Source organism: Cygnus atratus, chromosome 2 (assembly GCF_013377495.2).
Source record: "Cygnus atratus isolate AKBS03 ecotype Queensland, Australia chromosome 2, CAtr_DNAZoo_HiC_assembly, whole genome shotgun sequence".
In the NCBI taxonomy this organism is placed as follows: Eukaryota; Metazoa; Chordata; class Aves; order Anseriformes; family Anatidae; genus Cygnus; species Cygnus atratus.
In genome coordinates, this window is record NC_066363.1 from 121,763,466 (window position 1) to 121,790,934 (window position 27,469).

The 27,469-nt window shown below is 41.0% G+C and overlaps 1 protein-coding gene across 1 annotated transcript in view; it reads right to left on the minus strand.

The window, feature by feature from the left end:
* CA8 (carbonic anhydrase 8) overlaps positions 1–10,750 on the minus strand; it is a 48,722-nt gene extending 37,972 nt beyond the window's left edge. The window contains exons 1-3 of the mRNA XM_035553249.1: positions 10,672–10,750; positions 10,327–10,518; positions 6,200–6,324 (exon numbers count right to left, since the gene is read on the minus strand). Coding sequence (XP_035409142.1) covers positions 6,200–6,324; positions 10,327–10,518; positions 10,672–10,750 — 396 coding nt within the window. The remainder of the gene's footprint in view (positions 1–6,199; positions 6,325–10,326; positions 10,519–10,671) is intronic.
* Between the last annotated feature and the right edge of the window lie 16,719 nt (positions 10,751–27,469).

Consider the following 27,469-nt stretch of genomic DNA (forward strand, 5'->3'; position numbering starts at 1 on the left):
TCAAAAATTAGGTAACATTCAATGGGCATGTCTAATTTGAACTATAATTAATCTGTTATTCATAATCTGTCAGGGATATAGCTCTACAGCTCTGCACAACTTCCTGAGGAGAGGAAGCCCAGGGAGGTGACGGTCTCTTCTCTCTAGTAGGCAATGACAGGATACACAGGAACAGCACAAAGCTGTGCAGGGGGAGGTTCAGACAGGACATTACAGACAATTTCTTTACCATGAGGGTTGTCAAACACTGAAACGGGCATCACAGCGAGGTGCTTGATTCCCCATGCCTGTCAGTGTTCAAGAGACATTTGGAGAATGCCCTCAATAATATGCTTTAACTTTTGGGTAGCCCTGAAGTGATCAGGCAGCTGGACTTGGTGATGTCGGAAGGCCCATCCCAACTGAACTGAGCTGAACTGCACTGAACTGTTCTATCACCAGAACAGTTTTGTTAGGTCATATTAGTCATATATTTTAGTCATATATTGCCACTTTTCACAAAGCTGTTGCAAGATTGCTGCTTTTTTTTTTTTCTTTAAACAACAAAATATTATGTCTCACATAATGTTGTTTGGCACAGTTATAGGCATCACATTCATTGTCATAACTATTACATGAAAGTCATCGTTTTCCCATAAGAAGCAGTGTTTTAATCACAGTTCACAGTACTCATCTGCAATAATTTCAAAATTTAGATTTTTTTCCAAGCTATTGAGTAACAAGCTAATTTACCGCTAGAAAACTTGGAAAATTTCTAAGCAGTGTTCCAAACCTCAGCATGAAGCTACGTAAACCACTCTGAAATCTGTTCTTTTTTCCTCCTCATGACTGCCTAAGCAGGATATTCTTCATTCATAGGTCTTGTGCTGCTCAGGGAACAGGATTTATTCCTTGGTTTAAAACATTTTGTTTTAGGGTTTATGACTAGGGTCATAGTCCCACTACAACTATCAGCAAATTTTCAGAGGTTTCGAGACTGAGCTCACATATTAGAAACTGCTGATATTATGGATTAAATCCTGCTTGTCATTCAAACCTACCCAATCCCACTGCAGTTTGTAAGCTTTCATGTAAAGAGGGAAAGACAGGGATGCGTATGCCTCCTATTACAATTACAAATATAGTAATTATAGTAATTATTTTAACCAAAATAATTCGCTACACAAGCTAGTAACTGAATTAAACAGATATCAAGATTAAATAAATTTGCAAAGAAAATCTAAGGTCGGCAAAGAATAAACTTCCATGTTGAAAACACACCACTTCCTCTCAAGAAATGCCAAGGAGATGCATGGTGTGTACGCATTTGATTTCAGAACTTTGACACAGAGAAATCCTCATGCCAAAGACTGTAAATACTTGAGAGTAAAGAAGTATAATGGTTGCAGTCTAAGCCCTAAAACTGTAACTCTGATGAGATCCATAGGCAGGCACCATTTCGCGTGAACAAAGGAAAACTTAATGGCTTACATCGGACAGAGGGTAGGATACATTTTTGAATTATATATAACCACATTGCAGCAGGTATTTCAGTAACTCTGAAAGAGACTACAGAATGAATGAGTCTGCTCTTCATTACACAACAGAAAGGAGCATCTTTTTTCCTGTACAAAACTGATTCTGGTCCTTCAGGCAACTGAATTTTCTTCTGCTCTACTCAAAAATTGTAAGACAGAAAATAATACAGTTTTTAATCTTCCTGCAGATTGGAAACATTTTTTAAATGATTTTCTGCCAATCCTCTTCTACTGAGAGCTTTCACATGGTTCACAGCTAATATAATCCTACATTTTAAAGAGGATAGATTACAGAGAATTATGCTCCTTGTCATATACAAGCACTGAAAGGAACGTTTTTATTTTCTCAGTTACAGTTCTATTTCAGAGCAGCAGCCTGAAAACAACTGTTTCCTTATGTTCAGATTATGCCTTTGGTCACGCCACCACTTGAATAAATAAGAGGAGGAGACACCTTGAAGGCATAATTTTCCCTATGTTTCCCTTCACTTCAGAAGCCATAAAAGCTTTTTTTTTTTTTTTCATAAAACAGCATTGATGCTATCTGATGGTTCTCTTTCTCCTGCTGTCTCTCCTGTCTTTTTTGGACTGTAAATTGATTAGACCTGGCACTACAGTATGCTATGTCTCTAAAGAGATCAGATAGAGTGGGACTCCATAGATGTCCCTATACTAACCTTGTTAATAAGAAGGATATATGTATTGATGGCTAGGATGAGTAGTAATTTGCTATTCTTGTCTCTCTCCACCTCCCTTCTGTACAGCAAAGGTAAGGGAGGGAGTCAGAGCTTCATAGTTCATTTGTTCCACCTCCTTCTCTAATCCATACTCTTGGCCTGAAGGAAATAAAGACGTGGAATAGTTCCTCTCTTTCTTATACATAAATAAGGTTCAGGTAACTCACATGAGGGTACAAGTGTGGGTTTTACTGCTTCATGGAAATGTATACTGCAAAGCACAATTTAACCTTTGGTACCTTGTTCCATTTGCCAGCAAGAAACAGTCTCTCAATGTTAAGACCATTATTAAAAACTTAACCGGTGGCCAAAGGGCAAATAACACTGTTTATGGGCAGTAAAAGTACTTGGTGAGAATGATTTCTGGAGAAGGTTGCACAATGTCTCCTTCCAATTTTTGTCCAAAAGGTTAAGAACAGCCTTTGTGTTCTTGTTTTCATGAAACAAAGAGAGGAGCATTGTATCAATACATAGAGCACTCTGCTTTTCCTTTGTTTAAAAAAGACGTGTTACAGCATTTACTTTTGACAACTATTTATTCTTTTGTCCTGCTTTCCTCACTGATCGCAAGCACAGATGTTTCAGTGAAAATGATAACACTTGTGTATTATTGTCAACATTCTGATTTCTTCAGTCAACAAAGGTGGAAAACATATCTTTGCTGAACTTCAGACAATAATAACATCATTATTTTTATAACGATGAACTCAGCTTCCAAGTCACATAAACAACATTTTTCTACAGTGTGAATTATTTCAAGAAGCTGTTTGAGAGGTTACATAAGTTTAGTAGTCAAACCTATTTCACGTATATATCCTAACCATGTGCAAAGGTCCCAGCTGTCTGGTAAGAAATGATAGATTGTTGCACTAAGAGACACAGGATATTACCTAACTAATATAGGATATTGCTTAATTTCCATAAGAGCTGTTGTGGTATCAAAGGTGAAGAGACTAAGGAAGTAACTGAAGAGTTTTCTTCCAGACTTTGAAAAATAATACTTTTTTAACAGCATCCTTTACAAAGATCATTACACTGATAATCTGAAGCTGTTCCACAACTATCCAGCCCAATAAATAATAAAGTAATAAAATAATAAAATAAAGCCTTACAATCTTCAGTTCTAAAAACCAGACTGCTGCTCTAGACAGTAAACAGTCCTAGATAGTTACCTCATATAGATCTCTTTAAACTGAAAGTTGCTACACTGATTTCTGTAGAACTGCTCCGGTCTTATAATAGTGTAATGGTGTATTTAAACTGGACCTAGTTTCTTGTGTTAATGTACTCACTTAAACCAAGCACTTAGGTTTTCACATTACTGCTCATCTACTTGGCTTGTCTTCCTCCCACAAAGGGAGGATGGTTTAAAATCCTTATCATTTGCTTTGTAAATTCATTTCTAGTTTGTTAGGAAAAATGTCCTGCTAGATTTGTTCCACTGGCAAAAGATCCAAACTTATGTGTTTGGTGCTCAATAGATTTATAGCCATGCATTTGTGCACAAACAACTACCAGATTATTTTGCATTTAGAATACGAAGAATAAACTCCCCCAGAGTGTTTGCATACATCCAAAGTAAGCACCTATCACCATTTATGTTCGCTAACTAACAAGCCCAGTGAAAATCAAGTCCAATATGTGTTCAGAATATGCTGATTTCCAACAACCGCATAAACTAATGCTAACATTAAAACTTAAGAAATAGATTTCCTGGTCTTCTGACAAAAATGGTTGATCTCCACTAAAGCAACTAGGTGGGGCAACCCTTGGAACACAAAGAGAAGATAACCCATTCTGGAGTCTCAGATACACTATTTCATTAGGGGTCATAAGCGCCTGTTTTATTATTGCTCAAGGCTAATATTTGATCTGGACAATTTCAGCTGGATTTAATACAGCAGCTCTTCATGGACAAAGCAAAAGGAAGTGCAACTCATCTGTCAACGAGACCGCACTGTGCTTTTTTACAGCATGGGACAGAAGATGATGAACTGGCTCAAACAATATACCTGTGTGTGCCACTGGATCTGATGGTAGCAGCTATGCAGTTATTTTCTGCCGGAAGAATTAATACGCATAAGGATGTTTGCAAAGCTAAACATTCACACTATATTTAAAATGTATTATAAGTCCATTTTTTCTACTACAAACTTCTTGCAATTTTAATTCTTTCTTGGGGATCAAAGCCGAGCTGAAAGTTGTTTAGATGCAAGAGACAGGATAACACCAGCTTGCTCATCTCCAGACGATGTTCTTCAATACTGCCAGAATTCTGTTTGTGTGGCTGCCATGCTGCTTTTTGAGTAGATGAAGAAACCCCTTTATGACTGATTAAGTTTGTTGGTTTGCATCTCTGGGTCAAGTATATTTTCATTGGGACTGAGACGCTGTAGTTTCTGCCGATATTATTAATCTGTTCCTATATACCACCAAGGCTGTTTGCAGAGTCATCCTTCATAAAGAAGGAGATGGGAGGCCTGTCTAAGTACAGTTCTTGACATAATTCATGGCAGCATTTCTTGAAAACCACACGCTGAATCAGTCCTGAAGAACAGCACATGGCACGGCTGTTTCATAATGAACAAGCTACTTCCTGCCTCATGGGAACACTGCAGTAGCCTGAAGGTCTTGTTGCCCATACAAACTTTATTGTATATATTACGCCAGGTAACCAGGATGTAGAGATGACTCCTCTGCTTTCCTTTTGGTTGATGAATCTTTGCTGTTCAATTAATTCTCCTGAATTGCCCGTAATCTGCCTGAAATCAATCTGCAAAGCCCGTATGAGTGACTTTATACCTGGGCTTTTGTGATGGACCGGTGCAAAATAGCAATCAGGACCGGAATCTGACCCACAACTCTTAAAGAAAGCCTCTGAACAACCCTAAAAATTAGATTGATGGTGTAAGCCGACATGCTTTTTACACTTAGCTCTGCCGTAGGTACTCTAATACTTTTTATAACCTCTTCCATAAAGCAGCTCTATTCCAATAGCCTGGCACTCACAAATAACACTGCAATAAATTTCTTAACTCTGAACAACACAGGAAAAAAAGGAAATATTGTTTCAGGCTCCTATGGGATTACGATAGATATATAAGGTACAAATAACTCAAAGAACTCTGAAAAAAAATCATTCTTTAAAACTGACACAGTGTACAGCAAATGAAATAAAAGATGCAAAGGTGAAGTCACCAAACATCATGGTCGGTATCTGTTAAAGCCGGTGTTGTAACCAGTGGTCTAAGAGATACTCCAAGATATTCCTTGGAAGTGTAAGCAATGGGACAGTCAAAAGTGAAGCAGTCTGATGGATGGCTGCTGGAGGGCAGCAGACATTGGCCCCAGTAGTCGGGCTGCCTAGGAGCCCAAACTGACACCCCATGAACAGCTAAATTTTTTCAGACTCCGTTATCACTTTGCTTGTGTTTCAGAAGTTTGTGATTAAGATATTACAGAGAATGCCTAAGACTATTGCATAACCTTCAGTTTTCAGGTATGTAAAGCTAGTTTGTGAACAAATTACTATACACTTCCTCCAAATGTTCCTAAATCGTTACTGTTCACCATGGCAACATTTCCAGTGGCCATCTATAGATATCAGTCCCCATTTATAGCTATTAGTCAAGGTGACACAGGAAGTGTTGAAACAGCAGATCTTGTTAGAACACTAATATTATTAAGACAGAAGTTAATTATTCTGCAGGTTAACTTTATGACCAATTAATCACACAATGGAATAAGTGCTGGAGGCATTCTATCCCAGATGCATATCCTAGTTTACCTGCACTATTGCACACCTCAGGAAGATAGCTTTTTGAAATATAAAGCAATAAAATGCTGAGCTAAAAGAAAATCTCTTTTGAACTATCACAAATTCAGGATGTGAATGTAAATCTTTTGCATTTAAGGAGTGTTAACACAATGCAGTGTCACTCTTACCTCCATGGGAAAGGCTTTAAAATTAACTGTGTGCTCAGAACCACGCTGGTTTTCTCTCCCCCAGTGAAATCGAACATCGTGTAGTTCAAACTCATGTCCTCGAGGTAACGGCCCACCTATTAACACTGGGAAAGAACACAAATGGTAACAAACTTGGCTTTCCAAGCAGACAAGCCACTGAATATATTCTCCAAATACAATGAGGAGACGGTTGCAGGCTTCTTTATTATCAACTGCAGGAGAGAGAAAAGTAAAGTTGACAGATGTGGCATTGTGAGTGATAGTGGTGGTAGGGTGATGGTTGGACCAGATGACCTTGAAGGTCTTTTCCAACCTTAATGATTCTATGATCTTTACTTTTGAACTTCTGTGCAGGCACAGAATGCGAATCCAGGCAGCTACAAACAACAGTGAAAACACTGTCATGCTGCAGTCTCAGTTTTATGAGGCAGAACAGCTGGTTCATAACACTAAATAAAAACATTATACCTTTATCAGAAGAGTGAATATGTTTATTGCTGTTATCGAGACAGCAGGCATGTGCTCTAAACAGATGGTGGGGGTTCTGAATTGAACTGGTCACTACCTCCAGCTAGTCCAAATGCTTAATTTTCATCACCTATATTTGCTATGTGTCACAGAAACTGATAGAAAACTTTTGATTGCCAATATCTTCCAAGATAAAGGTGTTAAGGCATATACCACCTGTCAGGCTTCTGAGATACAGAATGCCCCCATATCCAAATATAATCAAACCTAGACACAGGAGCTTATTTACTTTAAAACAGCTCGTGGGCAGCCATGACTTTTTTCCTAGGGCAGTTTTTTAAAACATTCAGAACTTCTTAAGAACGTCTATCCATAATTGCAACTCAGAGCAACCACTTTATATAATACCTTGATTCTTTTGCATTAATGGAGCCCTTCACCATACGAATAAGTAGTTTAAGAAAGCAATTTTGTTTGGACCTTTTTAACATCTGATCTACTTTTAAATTAACCAATGGAAACTAGGGATTTGTTAATCTGCTTCGGCCCAAATATCTACACATGTAAGTAACTTTCTGCTGAAATCATTGAGTACTGGCTTCTACATAGGGCTGAATTTTACTTAAGGACATTCACAGTCTTTCTCACAATCCATTATACTCTAGCTTACGTTTCATTGACTTTGAATTTTTGACAGTCTCTGATAATTGGTAATGACTATTTAATTGCATAACATACAGCTTTAGGGAATGACCTTTCCATAACGAAGTTATCCTGATGCACAAACTAAGTAGCCTTAGTTATATTAAAGCAATTTAGCAATTGTATCATATTGCAACCATACAAACACAAAAACAAACAATACGGAACTATCAAAAAAAAAGAAAGAAAAATGATCAGTTATGGTTTTCATAATCAGTTGCACTGGAGAAAAAAGTAAAATGTTCTGATCAATCCTCCTTTAATGATTCTTCATAATCATTACTAATTCAACTAATCTAACAGCCATTAGCATTTCTATAATGAAATGTCCTTAATGTAGTTATGGATCCAAATTTGCTTCTTAAACTTTCTTTATCCATATTGAACCCATACCTATATCTATAGGGAAAATCTACAAATCTGGTGAACATTTGGGAAAACAACCTATTAAAGTACTTAGAGAAACCTGGAAGAATAAAAGGCAACTTGAAACTTAATCAGGTCAACTTTTTGGAAAAGCAGAGCATTTCTCTGTTTTAAAATATTGCTCCTAGAGAAAGTGTAACTAGAAAAAAATGTTCTCTATATGATGCAGTTTTGTATCTGCAGGAGCTTCAAAGAGTTTATTTTTTAACCTAATTTATACATTGATCCCATGATAAAAGAATTTCAGTGCATGAAGCACATTTATCTTCCTTTGCCTTTCATCAAATTTTGATCCTTTTCAATAGATGCAACATGTTTAATTTTGCTTTTCATCAACTTTTGATCCTTACTAGAAAACAACTCCAAAACCACCATCTGCTATGCAATCTACCAAGGGCTTAAGAGAAGTCTCTCTGTTAGTAGGATATCCTCCACAGCACTTTTCAATATACAGTTCCATTATACAGTTGGTCATGCTTCTTCCACTTAATGTATAACACATGTATGATGATCAAATTGGAAGCAGCCTGTAAAAATGTTTACAATTAAGTAATAAGAAAGACTGGGGAATTCCAGATGGACTGTGTCCTGAATTAAAGGATAAAATCAATCTCCAGGAATGACAAATTGACTTTTAATATGTACTTAATCAGTTTAATTTTTTTCCACAAAGAAGTTTTTCTTTGACTGTCAACATTACAGAAGATGTGACTCTCTTCCACATTAACTGGACAAAGTTTCAAAAGCACTTAGTATTCAACAGTTCCCATTAAAATTGTCTGGCTAAATGGACTTGTCATCAGAGATCCCTTGTGAGGAAGAGAAGCTGCAGGAGTTTCCGCAATCCCTGAAAACTGGCCAAAGTAGTAGGTCAAACAGAGCTTATTAACTCTTCTTCTCATCGTAGAGATAGCAAATGCTGTCCTCTCCCTCCCAAAAGTGGAAAAATTATCCCCAGCTTACAAATGGAAAACTACGTAATATGAAATCTAATTAGAAGCCAAGATAGAAATAGAAACCAAGATCTCCTAAATCCTAATCCCATACCTCAGTCATAAACTCTTATTCTGTTTCACGTTACTCCTTATACTTCAACGCTCATCTGCCTGGCATCACACTGCATTCAAGTTTTAAAAGCAGTAGTTTTCTTTTCCTAAATCTCTAATGGTTTTGCACATGCACATAAGTGTGTTGGTCCTATCTTATTAATCATTGTTACCAAGTTACAGCCTGCCCTTGGGAAAGGTAGGTTTTAATGAGTTGCATTTTAGCATACAAGTGGCGAGATGTGGTTTGTGGTCACTCTTACCCACTCTGCAGGAGAATCAATAACCTTCCTGATCTCGCAGGGAGAACCATACTCCCCGAGAAAAGAGCTCTGCTTCTGATGAAGGCAGTAAAACTGTCTGGAAGTACAAAACTTCCGTTCTATTGGAAATTTGTAAAAATCTGTGGAAAGAAACGTTCTGTTTTGCAATAAAACATGGAACTTATCATGGAAGGGAAATTATAAAGGAAAACAACATTATTAAATAAAACAAACCCTTGTGTTTAAAAAAATAGTGTAAAACTGAACTGATTCCTTCTCTCCCTGCACAGATGCAGCTTACGGGACTATTGGGATCTCAGAAGGAAACAAAAGTTGGACTGTCTCATGGTTTGACAATCTTCAGCTGTTTAAATGCCCCCAAAAGGCTGTTGCTAGCTAAGATTCGTTAGACTATCTTGGATACTCTTCAAGACACATGGTAAGCACTACCACAGTGTTGGGAAGCACAAAGGATTTTTTTCTGCCAACTTTCTTGACAGTTGTCTCCTTTGTACAGAATAGTTTATCCACATGAAAGGTCTGAGTGAGATAACACAATTTCGCTTAACTTGAAACTGGCTTCTAGTTCTTTTTTTTTTATTGGCTTCTAGTTCTTGTTTGTTGAATTAACCCAAAAAAAAAAAAACACTTTAAGAAATGATTGCTACCTGCAATGCTACCTGCTCTTTATCAATATTTTAAGTATGTATAACTGGAGCATCCTTCTTAAGTGGTCCAGTTGTGCAGTTACTGCTGACAGCCTACTCGAATGGAAAAAGTTTACCTTAACTTACACAGTCTCTGGACCACGGACGAATTTTGCCAGCTGTACAAAACAGTTTGGCATCACACTGTCTCTGCAGCAGCCTGCACTGCTTCTGACAACAGCCAGCTGTTAATGCCACTGAAGCAGATGACACCACCACCGCGGGGAACCCCAAACTCGCTCTGAAGCAATCTCACTGACCATCCATCCAGTCTGGCATCGAAACTCACAGCTCCCGCTGCAAAGCCGGCTCCTGCTCCAACTTAAGTCAACAGCACGGCTCCTACCAGCCACAGCCTGTGCAGAAACGGCACGGCAGCTGGGGCTGGCAGCAGCTCCCCTTCCTACGCTCCTGGACACACTTTTAAGGCAATATATGAGCTTTTAGCAATCAGTGGAGGCCACTGGAAAAGCGTACGCGGTGTCTCGCTATACCTGACTTGGACTTGAGGGCGATCTGAATGGAGTGCCCGTCGTTGATCACCTCACAGTCGCGACAGACGACGTAGTTGGGCGACAGGCGCACGTCGAGGAGCGAGGGGTCGTACTTGGCTTCTCTGGAGTTGAGGTTGATGGGCGACTGGTACTCGCCGTTCGCCTCGGGGAAGAGCAGCCCCCACTCCACCCCTGCAGCGCCGGGAGAAGCCGTTATGTCGCGACCGGAGCCAACGCGCGGCACGGCTCCCCCGGACGGACGGACGGACGGACAGACAGACAGACCGCCACCGGAGCCCCCCGCCACCCAAAGTTTGTCCCCTCCGGAGCCGCCCGGCCCCTCACCTTCCTCGTAGCCCCACTCGGGAGCCTCCTCCCGGCGCGGGCAGGGCTCGGCGCCCCCGAGCAGGCTCCTGTCAGCCATGGGCGGCCCCGGCTCCTCCCGGAGGGGCACGGCGGGGCTGCGCGAGGGGCGAGGCCGCCTCACGGCGCTGCGACAGCGGCTCCCCGTCCCTGCCTCCGCCCCGGCGGGCGGCTGCGGCCGTGTGGTGGGGACAGGGGCAGGGGCTGGGGGCGGAGGAACGGTGGCAGCCGGCGGAGCGGGGCGCGGGCAGCGAGCGCTGCCTCATGCCGCGGGTGGGCCGAGCGCGTACGACCGCCCCGCGGCTGCCCGCCCCCGGCGGAGGGTGTGAAGGCGGCCCCGGGGGACGCTGCTCGCCCCGGCTTCCCCCTGCCCTGCCCCGGCTTCCCCCTGCCCCGCCTCGCCCTCGGCTCCCCTGTCGGGCTGCGCCCCCGCCTGTGCCAAGGGTACCCGGGGAGAGCGCGTTCGGCAGGGGAAGGGCAAAGTCCTGCTGCGCCCGCAGGGGGACAGCCCCAGGTGCTGGGGGCTTTTGGAGGAAAGGTCCTGAGGGTGCCGGGGAACGCCGAGCTGGCAGGGAGTCAGCGGTGTGGCCTTGCTGCTGGCGGTATTCCTGGCTGCACCCGGCGGAACGGCTCCCCCGTGGTCCTTCCCTTCAGCTCTGAGGCCACACCGGGAGTCCTGGGTCCACCTCGCGGCTCCCCAGTAAAAGGAAAGCCTGGGCGTACTGGGGAGAGTCCAGTGAAGGGCCGACGGGTTGATGAAGGGACTGGGGCACCTCTCCTGTGGGGAGAGGACGAGAGAGATGGGACTGCTCAGTCTGAAGAGAAAGCTTGGAGGGGGATCTCACCAACGTCTATAAACACCTGACGGGAGGGTGCAAAGAGGACAGAGCCAGGCTCTGTTCAGTGGTGCCCAGCGCCAGGACAAGAGGCCATGCGCACAAACTGTCACTCAGGAGGCTCCATATAAGCATCAGGAAGCACTTCTGTGCTGTGCTGCGACTAAGCACAGGTTGCCCAGAGAAGTTGAGGAGTCTCCCTTGGAGATCAGAAGATGCCTGGGCATGGTCATTGGCAACCCGCTCTGGGTGGCCCTGCTTGAGCAAGGGTTGGACCAGATGGCCTCCAGAGGTCCCTTCCTACCCCAAACGTTTTGTGATGCTGTGGTTCCTCATCCTGCAGCGCTGTGCCCCTCTCCTGAGAGGGGATGGAAGCACTTATTGAGGATAAGAGAGCCACTGAAAACACAAGGGAGCCCAGCTCCGTCTTATACATTCTGAAGCAGGGTTGAGGCCTCCATACTCTGCAGTGACTCCCTCATTTAGACCACATCCAGGAGTGTGGCTTCAACCCTTCCTGCAGAGTATACAGTGTACTAGGGTATGAGAGGCTGCCCCAATTCAAGGGCATCAGAGGTCTCCCATCTCCTATTCCAACAGCCATGCATGGACCTGGAGAATATTTGTTTTATCAAGGGAAAAAAAGGTTGGAAGGGACCTCTGTAGTCAGGCACTACTGTATGGCAGTAACCCAAAAACTTGTATCAGTGACAGGAAGGGGAAAGAAACAGCACTGACAGTCCCAGTCCCAGAAAGGCAACAGAAATAAAGTTGCTACAATGGTAACATCCAGACTATAGTACTAGTAGGTACCATAGCATCCAGACCTCCCTGAGAAGATAATGTCCTGATCCTGCGCTGTTGATCCACAGGCTTTGATCTAGGTGTCAACCTCACTGTTCCCCAGCTCAGCAGTAGTATTTACGATTCCTGTGCAGGCTGACATGAGAGCAGAAATTATCACCGGTGTTAAATTGAGATGGAAGGAGAGGAAGAAGTAAGCTAGAAATTCATTCATGAAGCAAGAGAGTACTGGTTCATGAGCTGTGTGCAAGCCAAAAAGAAAACAGGACAAAAAAGTAGCATGTATTGGGTTTTCTTTTGCTTTTTGTTTGGTTGCTTTAAGATCAGAATGGAAATACAAGTTTCTTTCTGCGGGATCACAGTTACTTGTTATTCTTCACTACCGAAGATTGAAAAAAATATATTCTACTCCAAAAAACTACAATGGTGGTGCAGCTCCTTGTGGGAAAAATCTCTCTCTCTCTCTCTCTCTATATATATATACATATATATACACATACATTTTTTCTCTTGTAATGAATACCTGACATCAGTACAAACAGAACATGTGGGTTTTCTAGCATGAATTTTAGTCACATGATAATAGTATATTGCATATGCATATACCAAAATTGGCTTTATTGTTTGATAAATTTTATCCCATAATTGCTTCTTAAACACACATTAGTTATTCCTATTAACATCAGTCCCTTTGAATCGTTTCTGAGCCACAGAATCATCATTGATTCTGGTCCATCTGACTGGAAATTCTTTTTCCTCTTCAAGCAGAATCTCTCATTTTGAAGAAAAAACAGGCTTAGGAGGCTGGGTTTATTCCGTTGCTCTGTGAGGCACAGTGCTTCATTCATGCCCTGTATTAAATCCTTTCCTGCAGTAGCTTTCCTGTGGGATGTCTGTTCTAGAATTTCACACTCATGAGTGGCACCATAATCAGACCTGTGATTTCCTGTTTTGTAATAAATACTTTTCATGGCTTTTCAGATTTTTCATGGCTTCCATTCATAACTGAAGTTAAGAACTAAGCTACTTATATTCTTTGCCCTTCCTTTTAACCTTTCCATTATTTTCATGTCTTTCTGCAAAATTAGGCATAGCAGGTAAAGCCTTACCAAAGAGTGGCATGTATTTATTCCCACGTCTCCACAGTTGTTCTCTGTGCAAATATCATTTCTTCCTTAGTTGCTGTCTGGCATAGGATGATCTAATCACCAGATTAGATTCTTCTGAAGATTCTTACGACTTGGTAAAGTGTGTGAGTAACAAGAGAGTTCAAGGTAATGTCTCTAAAATGAAATGGAGCGTGGGACAGAGATCTCACATTTAGCTCCAACCTGAATCCATCTGAGCAATCTCTGCACAAGCCAAATAATTTGGTTATGGACCCAGCTCCAAGTAAAGGGACTGAATCACAGAATCAGATGAAGACAGTGGCATGATCTAAGTCTTGCTCTAGATCAATGGGATTTGGTGTCCTTCAGGCACTCTTGAAATCATTGCACTCTTTGTTAGTCCATTTTTGTATGTATGTATAGTATACTGATGATGCCCTAGGCACTGCCTTTTGCCAAATGTTGACGTACCGTGCAATCATCTAGAAAAACTCACCTTGTAGTGTTATGTTACCTGATGTACTTGTCCCAAGGCATCCACTTCCACTTAGAGATCTTTCCTCTTTAATTAAGTTCTCTCTGCATGGCAATCATATGGTTTACATCAGCAGCCTGTTCCATACATCTGTTAAACTGACTTTATATTGATCTTTAGAAACTTTATTATCACTAGACATCTAAAATTTAGGTTTGTGCATAAGATCCCACTAGTTGACTTTACTATAAAAACATGATAAATATATGATACGTACAAATACAGTATTTGTTCTGTAAAAATGCATTGCTTATGGTGTTATTCATCAGACTAATGTTTGCCACATTGGCTTAGCATACTGTAAAATAGATAGGCATAATTATGGCCCTCAAGCTGATACCAAACTGATGGGTAAAGATCAGGAAAAGCGCGTTCAAAGTGGACTTCATGAGTGACACAGCAACTCAGCAGCAGAAGCAGGAATAGGGCGCATCTCCCCACATCCCAGGTCATCCGCTGATCCTGTGGAGCATGCTGACTTCTTGCTTAACTGGGATTAATGGTCTGACCCTTTGATGGTAATGGGGGTAGGAGAGGGGAACTGAGGCAGAAGGATCCAAGGTTTAACAGTTTCTCTCTGAACTCAGAGGACAGTAGTGGCTGAGTCTCTGACATTCCCTTTTGTAAAATGGCACTTTGAAACATGTTTCAAATTTGTATCCATAAACCGTCATTAATGACTAGCAATGTTTTTTAAAGTTAAATTTCAACAACTTTGTAAAATTACTGCTTTCCACATGCTGACGGGGGGAGTTCAATGCACAGAACTGTGCAGGTTATTAAGAAATCTGTAGGAAAAATAAAAGCAGAATTCCATATAAGTTATTTTGAACTGAACAGGCCTACCTGCAGGGATTCTCTGCAGGCCACAGAACTGACAGTTGTTTCTATGATTAGAGGTTATGAAATTCAGATTGTAAGAGAACCATATTTCCTTCATTAGTCACTTCTTTTTCTTTATTACCTTGCTGCCTGTGAAGAATATTTGAGGGCATGTGGGACTTAGTATTATAATAATTCTTCTATGGGACATTAGAGTATTCCATTTGGGGCAATTTAAGAGTAGAGTTTACATTTCTCTAAGAGTTTAGAATTTACATTTCTCTAAGCCATCTCTCAATTCTTGCCAAGGTATCCTGAAAGAAAAGACAATATCCATACAGAAACATAAGCAACTAAAGGACCAGGAGCATCTAGCTTTTTCAGTAAATAAGGCTTCCTATTTTGCTTCCTGTGCTTGACTATGAGGTTGGCCAAAAATCATCACTCATATGATACTGTTTCTGCCTTTATTCTTGCCAGGTTACTCTCTCAAATAAGCTCGCCGCTTTTCCATACGTGGAAGTGTAAGCAGGAAGTTCATACGTTTGTCCATTAAAGTGCAAGCTTCCATATAATAAAACTGAAAATCGCTTTGCATATTTTGAAAGGCAGCTGCAAGGAAGAATATTTCAGCTTTTCGGGAATAATATTATTCGCCTATCATTTTTTTTTCTGCAGCTAAAGCAATGTGTGACAGAAAGGAAAAGGATGGCCAGGTGGTATAAATAGTCCAAGATGACAAGGTAAAGAGAGACCATTTTCAATAAAGAGCCCATTTAGAGCAAAGAGAAACAATTTACGGTGAAAGACTCTGTGTGTTTGCAAGTCAGGTTTACATTGGCAAATGCTGTTCTGCAAACATTGCAAAATATAGCAGCTGGACTCCAACTTCCCTTTAAATCCACACCAAATGTGGTTTCAGTGGCCATGTATATTTTATGTCTGTAGGCATAAATTTGTGCTTCTTGACTTTACCAGCTAATAGGATAGCAGGCTGGTCCTGCACACACTTCACACATTTAACTTTACAGTATACATGGCTTCTTTGGAATTAAAATACCAACAAATTGAGCTGAAAGTGTGTACACAAATATACACTACAGCACAGGTATAAAATCCCTGAGTGCAAAATTGCATGTGTAGGAGTAAACAAGAGGTGAAAAGAATATGTGAAGAAGCTCATATTTCTAAACTAATGGGCATAATTGGCGTATATTGTCCCAGTATTCAAATGTGTAAAACAAGGCTATTGTGGCTGCCTATGAGAGTACACACATACATCTAGAAGGCAATAAATCTACAACAAGATAGTCTCCAGTTCCTTAAGGAAAATCCAAGGAATAAGAATGCACTTCTAAGGACTTAAAAATACCTCAGTTAAAGGGAAGGGAAGAAATAACAAGAAATACAGTGCAATTAAAGCGCATACTGAAAAAATAAATAAATAGAGAATAACCTAGTGTAGTCTCTTGGAACTTTTCATTTCCCTAACAGGATCTAGCTCTGGAAAAAAAAAAATGTAAAGAATTTGGAGAAGATAACAGGAATTGCTGGTGAAGTAAAATAAGTACAAAAATGAAGTCTAGTCCTTCAGACAATAGAAGAGTAGAAGGGAAGTGAGATTTTTTTTCCCCTGGTAGGCTGAGGAAAGGAGAGATAAAGGATGAAATAGGATATCTCTGAAACACAGTAGAAGAAATCATAATTAAGGGCCCTCATAATTAAGGGCCCTGACATGGCAAAACTACTATGTAAATAATTCTTTATTTCTTTAGGAAGGAAGCAGTACTAAAGTTATACCCAGGCAAAATTCAAGGAAGACGATTGAATGCTCAGGGGGAAAATCTGCAATAAGAAGATGCTGAATATTTATTTACCTAACTGTAGTCATTTCAGATCTTTAACATTAGATGAGATTCCTAAAGGATTATGAGTTTCATCTAATGCCTATTGAAATGGAGTGGCACTTTGTCAGTGAAACTGGTAAATGTTAAATCTGCTACCTGCAAATTAAATGTTTAAAAAAGAAGCACTGAATATGAATCAGGGAAAGATGTAATACTGTTCTACTCTTAAAAATAAAAGGAGAAAATGAGCTAAATAATGAGCCTGAGCAGTTTTTTCACTGGAGGAGCAGAGGCAGATGTTGGCTTAAAAGTGTTGGCTTTTCATCTGGGAAGCACATGAACACATGGAAGCACTGAACAGGATCAAGTGGAACAGGATCAAGAGAATAACAACGTATTTGAATCTGTAGATGATGGCAAAAGGAGAGTCAGTTCTTCATTCATTCTACTGACTTTTGCTTATCAATGTGTAAACATCTGTAACTGGCAAAGTGCTCACGCGCCCAGTTCTGGTAAAGCTATGAAATCATACATTGGGAGTGTAATCTGGCTTCCTATATCACGGGCTATTGCATTTCACAGTTACTCGTGTACTGTGTTAATTATTTGGTTATAAATAAATAATAACTTGTGTTTTGCTAAAGCACATTTTCCAGAAATGCACGACCTTGAGACCTCAAGAAATGAAGAATTCATTACTTTCCTTTGACAGTTTGTTCCAGCGGTTAATCCCTTTCATTGTTAACTCATGGATACCCAGTTCTAATTTGAATTTATCTGGCTTTAACATCCAGCCACTGGTTCATGTTATGCTTGTTTGCCTTGATAAAGAGCCTTTATTGTTTTGTGTTTTCTCCATGATGTACACACCCACTTGGTCACCTCTTTGTGGTCTAAACAAGAGGAGCTCACTAACACTTACTGGAAGAATAAGACCAAGATATCTTTTTTCTAAGCTTTTTTTTCCTGCACATTTTCCTGTTTTCTGCGTTAAGAATACAGACACCAGAATCCCCCTGTGTCGCTCTTGCTTTTACCTCATGTTCTCATTCATTTCTTTTTTATGTGCACAGTGACCAGTCACATTAATCTTTTTTTTTTTCCTTTTGAATCAGATATTGGAGCTCTTGTTCTGCCTCTGTTTAGTATAAACATTAAGTCCTCTTTTCAAGTCAGCGTATTCAGAAGCCAGTCTACAGAATGTGAACACAGCTTGTGTTATCATTTTACTTTTAGTTAACATAAAACGCCATTCATTTCAATCAGTACTAGTGTTCATTTATTTTTAATCAAAATCTTGTACAGTACCAAACATTATGCCTCATAAAAATCCGTAATCTCATTATATCATCATATATGTTCATTTGACAAAATGTACTTTCTGCAAAGCTATTGTCACTAGCATTAATTATATTCCTCTCCATCAAATTTCTGTGGCTGCAGTCCCATATCAATGAAATTAATAAAATTAAATTAAAATGGTTGGGGTAGGAACGTCAGGTATCCTGTGCACTTGTTTCTTGAACTAGTATTCTTTCATGGTGATAATATGATAAAGGGGTTTATCTTATTGTCCCAAACCACATAAAAAAAAAAAAAAAAAAGAAAAAAAAAAGAAAGAAAAGGAAAAGAGAGATCTCATATATACACAGAAAAGTTCCAGAAAAGTTCACATTCAGAAGTATAAAGATACTGCTAGTTTCCAAACCAGTGAAAAACTCCAACCAAATCAATTCTCCTCACAGACTGAATATAATAAATCTTTGCCCAAATCTCACCAGATTTCCATGTAGTAAGTCATCCAATGGCTGCACTATTTTATCAATGTCCCACAATACATCAGTATGCAGCAGTTTTATATTAAAAAAAAAAAAGGCATCAGAGAAGGCTTCTTCACTAAAGAAATTGGAATTTGTTAGAAGCTTTTTTGATATTTTCTTCTAAGATTTCATTTTTCAGTCTCCACCCTCTTGTTTAAGAATCCGAAAACAGGCATTTTCTGTTTTACACTGAAACACAGGACTCTTAAATATCTCCTCAGCTGCTTCCTAATATTTTTTCCACAGGAAGGGAGTTAGTTCACAGCACAGTGTGCTTTGTTATATCTGCATCAGCAAAGCAAATAGGCTTGCCTCTCTTCATCTGGAAAAGGGGCAGAGGAAGAGCACCAGGAGACAATGCAGTAGTTAAGGATTATTGTGAAGGTTTCAGGGAACAAGATGACAGTCTGGTAAGCAGAAAAGGTCCTCTACTATTTATGTTCGTGTAGTGCTTCTTGCTTGACAAGTCACTTGACTGTGTGTGAGCACTTTCTCTGGAATAGGTTGGTTTTGGCTCCCAGCTGTGGGACGGTATTTCTCATAGAGAACTGAAATTCTCTTAAATTTTATTATTATTCTTGCTTGGCACTTAGCATCTCATTTTGGCACTGAAAGGCTTTGTCTTGGGTATGTTAACATGCATTTGAGCAGCCGATATTCCCTTTACACAGAAGGGATGGCCCATCCCTGACACGTTTGGGTTGGCTTCACATTGGAGAAGTCAGTGGGGCTTTTTTCTGAAAAACTGATGCTCTTTGAGATTTGGCTACCTATACACTTTGATTAAATGACAGTTTGATCAAGAGAGACCTTATCGTATGAGAAGGCATGCTCCTCATGATCGGTCTGAGTCCCCATGCATTTTTGGCTTTGGCAGCTCCCACCTTGGAGTTCAGAGAAGCAGAAGATACTCCCCAGGTTGAAAGACATCATTTAGAGTTCTTTGGGACTCTTCCTGGACTGTTCTACATTAGCAATAAATAGAATGCCTGTAGCAGTAAAACTGATGGCACCAGATCAAAGCATCTGTAAAGCTTCTTCTGTGAGCTTCCCATGAGTGCTTTCTCCTCTACACTCACACTTCTTTTAGCGGCTTTGTTCAGGGCTGAGCTTTTGGCATAGTCATTGACACACAGCTTTGTCAAGTTGCAAATTATCAACTGAAAGTGTTGCAATACAAAATTAAAAGCTTGTTTATCACAGAGCCTCTTTGCTAGTGTATGGTGTTGAAGCAAATTGTTCTGCGACAGGAGTGCTGGTGCTTTTTTGCCGTGCCAAGCAATGCCGTGCCTCAAGCCCAGGAAGCTGCAGGAATTTACAAGAATAAATTCTTTCATAGTTAAGATCCCAGCGACTTATAAAATCCCTGCAGCACAGTGTTTAAATGAGGTACTGCAACAGTGCCAAATAAAAGTGGGTATGCTCCACTAATGAGGGCATATTGTGCCAGCACTTTACAAAGAATAGTGTGTTTCCACCCACATCGAACCAGCTCTACTGATAGATGTGGAAAGAGAGAGCAGAGAGGCATTGACACAGCTTATTCCTTTCTACTCACCTTTGTCTGGTGTCTTGTAGAGACCAGGGATCGTATTCTGTCTAATTTCGTCCTTATTGAAAAATGGAAATGTTTCATGTGAGAATTAGATTGCCCTAGGGGGAAAACACCACAGTCAAATTCTATCCACAGAACCAAACATATCAAGATCTCAGATTACATTGCTGTTCACTTTAACAGCAGTAATATTATTGACAGGAAGATTGTGACCTTCATTAGGTTCAGGAGCTAAAAAACTGTTTGTCATGAATGATTATATTTTAGATCTCCTACTTCAAGGTATTTCTATGCATACTCAGACAGTGCTGCAGTCTATGGAGAGCATCCATTTTGGGGTTTCCTGCTTATGAGATAGGAAATTTTAAACCTCTAATAGTATTCTGTTAATGCTGGCATTTTTTCTATTATTAGTCTTTACATATACATATATAAGTACTTTATCTGGTTATTTAATATATCATTCCTTATATCTCTGCATTTAAATTATATACCCATACAACCAGCATCCATCAGAGTTGATGAGAATGCAACAGTGCATGCTGTAACATATGAAGAACTGTCTCTCACACTCTCATTAGCAGAAATGTTCCTAGAAATAGTAAGTGCTTTTCTAAAGATACATACAACACATCTCCATATGACTTATTCGCTTCCTGCTTTTCTTCAAAAGGAGCCTAAAGAGGCACTATGTACCTGATTTTCCTTGGTACTTACATCTGCTTCTACATGAGAAAGGAGGCCATATATGTTAAGTTGAAGGGACTTATTTTATTTACGATTGCAAAGATTCTTGGCTTGAAAACTCAGTTAAGTTCCAGTGCCTTTCATCTTCCATGCTAAGTGGAGAGACAAAGAAAGCATTCATAGACACAGCACATGTGACATTGGGCAGTCTAATGGCATTAGAACAGGTCAGTGAAGCATTAATGAATTTACAGTAATGACAGCACAACAGTGCTAGGGTCTAATCTGCTCTGTGCTAAGTGGTTTTCATAAGTAACCTTAAACAAAAATAACCAGCCAGGACTCTAACTAAAATCTTTTGTTTTCTTTTTGACAAAACTTAATCTACATTTTTTCTTTTGAAATCAGTAGTCAACTTCTTTCTTACTGTGTCCCTGATGTTTCCTCAGCCCATGTCATATCTAAGACTGCTCTCACCAAGTTCAGATGAGACTAGTTATTCTGAGCATATATTTCAGAAACATTTTTTTTTCCAATAATCTACTGTTCATGCCACTAGCCTCAGTGGCTGCTTACAACTAAGATCTCCCCCAAAAAGCCTTGCACAGGAAAAATATGTGGTATGATCTTGTCCATAATGTCATACTTTCATTCCAACTTTGTATTCACACATCTTTTTCTTCATTATTATACCTCCTTGCTGTCATATATCTGTGCCTACTCACATATTTGGGTGAGGTGCGCATATAAGGTGTTAAAACAGACAGCAGCAAAGTTCATGAGACAAGGACAAGATATGACTACTGGCTGTTTACACAAGATCTTATCCTACCTCACTGACATCAAAAAGGTTATTGCCATTGACTTACAGGAGCATGGTGTCCATTTCCAGAATCCAAGAAAGGAATGTGTTGGGCTTGAGGACAGAAATATGTGCAGAAGCTTCTCTTCACATTCCACCAAAATGATGATCATACATTTGTGTCCACAAAACTATCCCCAAATTAGTAATTTCATTGTAGATGTTCCCTCATAAGGAGAACTGTGAATTCTGTACTTGAAGCAAAGCAAAGTACTTCCAGTATTTCTTAAATGTCTTTCTTTGAGATATCCCATGACATTTCTCTGAAGTAATAGGTGTTCCTCCAGATGCTATAAATATAAATACTCTAAATCACATACTCCCTTCCGAGAAAATCAAGTAATGAAACTATATTGGAAACAGGCAAGGCACATAATGGAGAAAAAGAGTCTGTGAGTTTTCTGAGGTCTGCCAAATTTCACTGAAGCTGGATTTCAGTTACTGAGGTGAAGACATGCTGGAGTGGAAAAGATGACAGTCAGAAGTGGAGATACACTGCAGTCTGTGGTATTCTTATACCATGGGTAGACACAATCAAGCTAACCTTGCTTTGGTTTACTCCAATACTAATACCAGAGAAACCAAGCAGCATGGGGTGCAGTGCAGCCTAGCTAAGTGCGTAAATACCCAGAGATCTGGGAAGACTGGAACAGCACAGCAAAAGCCTGTGTGATCAGTACCCAAGTCGCAAGATCAAAGGTAACTTTCAGAGCAACAAGAGTTTGCTAGTATATCAGCAAGATCTATAATTGCACTTCAAGTGCGCTGTAGCAGCCTTGTTACTCAAAGAAAATGTGGCTCTAAGGACATTGTCACCAGAGAGGAACCACAGAAGCAAAGCAGAACAGAAGTGAATCCAGAGTTTTATGTACTCCCCGGACTGTTTGTCAATTGATTTCAGTGGGACTTCTCTTGTCAGCAGAGCTTGCTGGGAGGAGAAGACAAATCTGTCCTTTTTCCATCAGAAATGCTTTGAGAATCAGATTTACAAAGAAAAAAGATTATATAGGATTGATTGCCTTTATTAACCTCATTTCCTCATTTCAGTAATATTATTAGCTATAAATCACAGAAGGACAGTTTCATATGGAATTACATTCTTATTAATATCACAACATCCTCATCCCCTCACCATTTATCAGATTCATTCATCGTGTGCTGGAAATCCCAATAAAATTATCCAACTGGAGACTAATATCATGGCTGTATCTTTCACTCTTCCATACCTTCTGTTAGCTTGTTTTTATTTTACTCTTTCTTTTTTTTTTTTTTTCCATTCTTTTGTTGTCAAATTGTATTGCAGAGCATGGAATGTTTTTCTGCTCCTCGCCATGTCTCATACATTAAAAATGCATTAAGAAAGATATCAGCTACCTCATTTTGCTTTAAAATGTTGTCTTTCCCTCATAGCCAGTGAAAATAAGCCTCATGAACTCATTAATCCTAAAACAGAGTAGGTAGTGGTTCTTCATTTAATAAAAATGAAGGCTAAAATTTACTATTAAAAATATGATGTAAAAAATAAATAAATAAATACTTTGCTCTATATGCTTGATGTTCAAAATAATTCATTGATGATAATCATCAACACAATAATAGGAAGCTGAAGAAAAAGTGAAATGACCTTGTTTAACTCAAACCTGGGAAGAAAATTAGTTTTCCTGAACAACCAAAAACTGCTTTCAGAAGCAGTTTTATCTCAGTGGAACTGGTGCAAATATGCTGTTACATATTCCTTCTGTTCAGTACCTAAAAAGGCTGGGGGAGATAATTTTTTCACACATATTCCCAGCCCTGCTCTATTCCCTTTGAGCTTTGCAGGATCAGCACAAAAGGTCTAGAAAGTAGGCTGGAGAAATCAGCTGCAGGTTCTCCTTGAAAGAAGGGCTCCTAAGCTGCCTCAGTGCCAGCAGAGACAGCTGTCCAGCACCAGCAGCCTGCTCCTCCTCTCCAGTGCTCTAGATGGACCAAGGTCATGATCCTCCCTGTGCTCCTTACCTGGGGACAGCCCAGCCCCTAAGGACTGTAGCTAGTGAGGAGTGGCAAAGCATCCACCATATGCCCCAGCATCAGGTGAGAAAAGGTCCCTGCTGTCTTTCTGTTTGGATGTCAGGATTCTGTGTGCACTTACAACCTGAAGGCTTATGTGGGAATTCTTTCTAACAGAACCTGTTAACAGCAGGGAAGTGTGATTATGTCCACTCCTATAATATTGGCCTTTATTCAGACACAGCACTTTTTAAAAATTATATCAGCAAAGATTTCACAAAATGGTTGAGGTTGGAAGGGACCTCTGGAGGCCATCTGGTCCAAACCTCTCCTCAAACAGGGCCACCCAGAGCAGGCTGCCCAGGACAATGTCCAGATGAGTTTTGAAGATCTCTAAGGAGGGAGGCTCCGCAACCTCTCTAGGCAACTTGTGTCAGTGCTCTGTCACCCACACAGCACAGAAGTGCTTCCCAGTGTCCAACAGGAGCCTCCTGTATGCCAATTTGTGCCCACAGCCTCTTGTCCTGGCACTGGGCACCACTGAACAGAGCCTGGCTCCGTCCTCTTTATACCTCCCTTCAGGTGTTTATAGACATTGGTGAGATCCCCGCCAAGACCCCTCTTCTCCAGGCTGAGCAGTCCCAGCTCTCTTGGCCTCTCCTCACAGGAGAGGTGCTCCAGTCCCTTCATCGACCTGGTGGCCCTTCACTGAACTCTCTCCAGTATGCCCAGGTTTCTCTTATACTGGGAAGCTCTGAAGTGGACACAGGGCTCCAGGTGTGGCCTCCTCAGTGCCAGGGAGAAGGGATCTGCTTTTTTGCCCTGCTGGAATCATTCCTCCTATTGCAGCCCAGGAAGCTGACGGCCTTCTCTGTTGCATGGCTGTATTTCTGGCTCATGTTCAACTTGCTGGCCATCAGGACCCCCAGGTCCTTTTTGTTAAAGCTGCTTTCCAGCTGGTTGACCCCACAGTCTGTACTGGTGCCTGGAATTGTCCTTCTCCAGGGTCAGCACTTTGTACTTCCCCTCACTGAACCTCATGAGGTTCCTGTCAGCACAGTTCTCCAGCCTGTCACAGTCACTCTGGATCACAGCACAACCATTTGATGTAGCAGTAATTTCTCCCCATTTTTTATTACCTGCAAACCTGCTGAGGGTGCACTCTTTCCAACTGTCCAGGTAACTAATGAATATGCTAAACAGTGTCATCCCCAGTACCCACTCTGGTGCACTCCTACAGTGAGTGGCCTCCAGATGGACTTTGTGTTGCTGATAAGAATCCTTTCAGTCCAGCAATTCAGCCGATTTTTGGCTCAGGTTACTGTCCTCTTACCTAGTCTGTACTTAATGATTTGACAGTGAGGATGTTATGGCAGACAGTGTCAAAAACCTTGCTAAACTCCAGATAAACAACTTGCTTTCCCCTCATGCACCAGACTAGTTCTTTTGTCATAGAAGGCTACCAACTCAGTCAAGAATGATTTTCCCAACTTCTGTGACCTTTCAAGGATTATTGAGAGTGGCCTTATGGTGACATCAGCCAGCTCCCTTAGTACTCGTGGTCGCATCCCATCAGGTCCAACAGCCTGGTGTGTCCAGGTTTTTTAAGTCTTCCCTAACCTGATCCTCATTAGGATCAACAATGCTAATTCTCCCTAGTTCCAGATGTTCCTGTGGGTCTTAGAGGCCTGGGATTCCTGAAGGTTGGTCATACCAGCAAAGACCAAAGAGAAAAGGGCATTGAGTACCTTGGCCTTGCCCTTGTTCTCTGCCACAAGGTCCCTTGCCCCATTCATCTGCAGGCCAACATTTTCCCTAGTCTCCCTTCTGCTGCTGCCATACCTGTAGAAACCTCTCTTGTTGCCCTTCACATCCCTCTCCAGATTCAATTCCAGGTGGGCTTTGACTTTCCTAATCTGATCACTGCACGACTGGGCAGCGTCTCTAATTCCTCCCATATCACCTGACCCTACCTCCACCTCTTGAATATATATTTTTTGAGTTTTGTCAGGAGCTTCTTTTTCATCCATGCAGGCCTCCTGTAGGCCTACGCACGAGGATGGAACACTCTTGAGTTTGGAGGAGGCAATCCTTGAAAATCAGCCAGCTCTCCTGGACTCCTCTCCTCTCCAAGACGGTCTCCCATGGGATTGTTCTGAGCAGGTCCCTGAACAGGCCAGCGGTTGCTCCCCTAATGTCCAGGTCTGTTAATCTGCTATGTGCCTTCTCTCAGCATCCTGAGCTCCACCAATCACAGTGACCAGGGCTGCCCTGACCTTCACATACCCAACCAGTTCTTTATTTGTAGAAATATGGTCCTGCACAGTCTCCACGTTTCATCTCCTCATCAATCACCTGTGTCAGGAAGCTGTCATCAATGCTCTGCAGAAACCTGCATTGCTTTTACCCTGCTGTGTTGCCCCTCCAGTAGATATCAGCATTGCTAAAGGCTCCCAAGAGGACCAGGGCCAGTGAAGAAGGTATTTCTTCGGTTTGTCTGGAAAAGGCCTGATGACCTGCTGCTTCTTTCTTACCAGGCAGTCTGGAGCAGACACCCACACCAATGTTACCCACATTGGTCTGCCAGCCAGTCCAGGCCTACAAGCTCTCAGCTGGCTCATAGCAGAGCTCCTTGCATCCCTGCTTCTTTCTCAAATACAGGGCAACTGCCGTTCCTCATCCTCCCACCCTCTCCTCCCCAAAGAGCCTGTACACAGCCACTGCAGCACCCCAGTCATTGGAGTGTGATTTGCCCATTACTTGGAGATTACTAAAAATCCAGGCTCCACCTACTGAAAAATTCAAAGGTGAGTGTTTTCCTTTTTTTTTTTTTTTCATTTCTTTTTTAAACTGAACAAGCAACAAACATAAAATCCATTTCTTACCATTGCAAAGTTCATGTGTTATGGTCAAATATGTCTTATGCTGCTGTTAGTTTTGCAACAAAGAAATGTTTCTATCAGATGGTTCTTATCAACGAAATTAAATAGAAGTGATAAATGGCTTGCTACTATTTTTCTGTGAGCCAGTTTTAAAATGGGTCACACTGTTCTTCTCTTTACTAGCAACCTAAAATAGAAGTTATTATATCAACAGTGGTTTTCACATAATAGAACATTATCTGAAATTGAGTTTAGGTAATGTTTTTCCTTGAAAATTAAGGCTATAGTAGTATAGTTATTGAAAATTATCATAGTTTACTTTTTATTTTTCAATTTAAAAGCAATATTCTCGATAGTAAGAATTGCAGTTAGAGTTCTTCCTAAAGAAAATGATCCCTTGGTACAGACAATAAGGAAAATGAATGCTGATGTTGACAGCACAGCATTATAGAGGCTTCTTTTCCCTTCATGGGCCAAATTGTCTACTAGAATATTTGATGTAATTCCAGAGACTTCAGTTGGACTGCACCAATTTACATTATGGAGAACACAGGACATATTTTTTAAATTAAAATTGGACAAAGTTGTAAAAATAATGATGAAATTTAAGTAAAGCCTGGCCAGCATTTTCTTCCACAAATCTTATATTTGTGAGTCTATTTCTGAAAATCAAACCGAGATTGATTTCTCCCTGGAGTATCTTGCAGATGTGCAGCTGCAGCTCTTCAACAGCAAGGAAAATCTGATCTACCCCCGGCCACCAGAAGAGCGAGGCAGCCCACCCAAGGCATGCGGGGCCATCCAAGAGCCACCGGCACCTCAGAGGGAACATAACGCTCAGGAAAATTGGAAATTCAGTTGTGCACAGGGTGAAAGTTGTTTGGCCCAGCCTGGATTCATGCATCACTCCGGTGCTGGTGAAGACTGTGCTTAGGCAACGCCGCAGGCAGCTGCGGAGGATTCCTCTGAGAACAGATATCCTCAGTCTTGTGTAACCAGGCTCTGCTCCCACTCTGCTCTCTGCTCAGGATG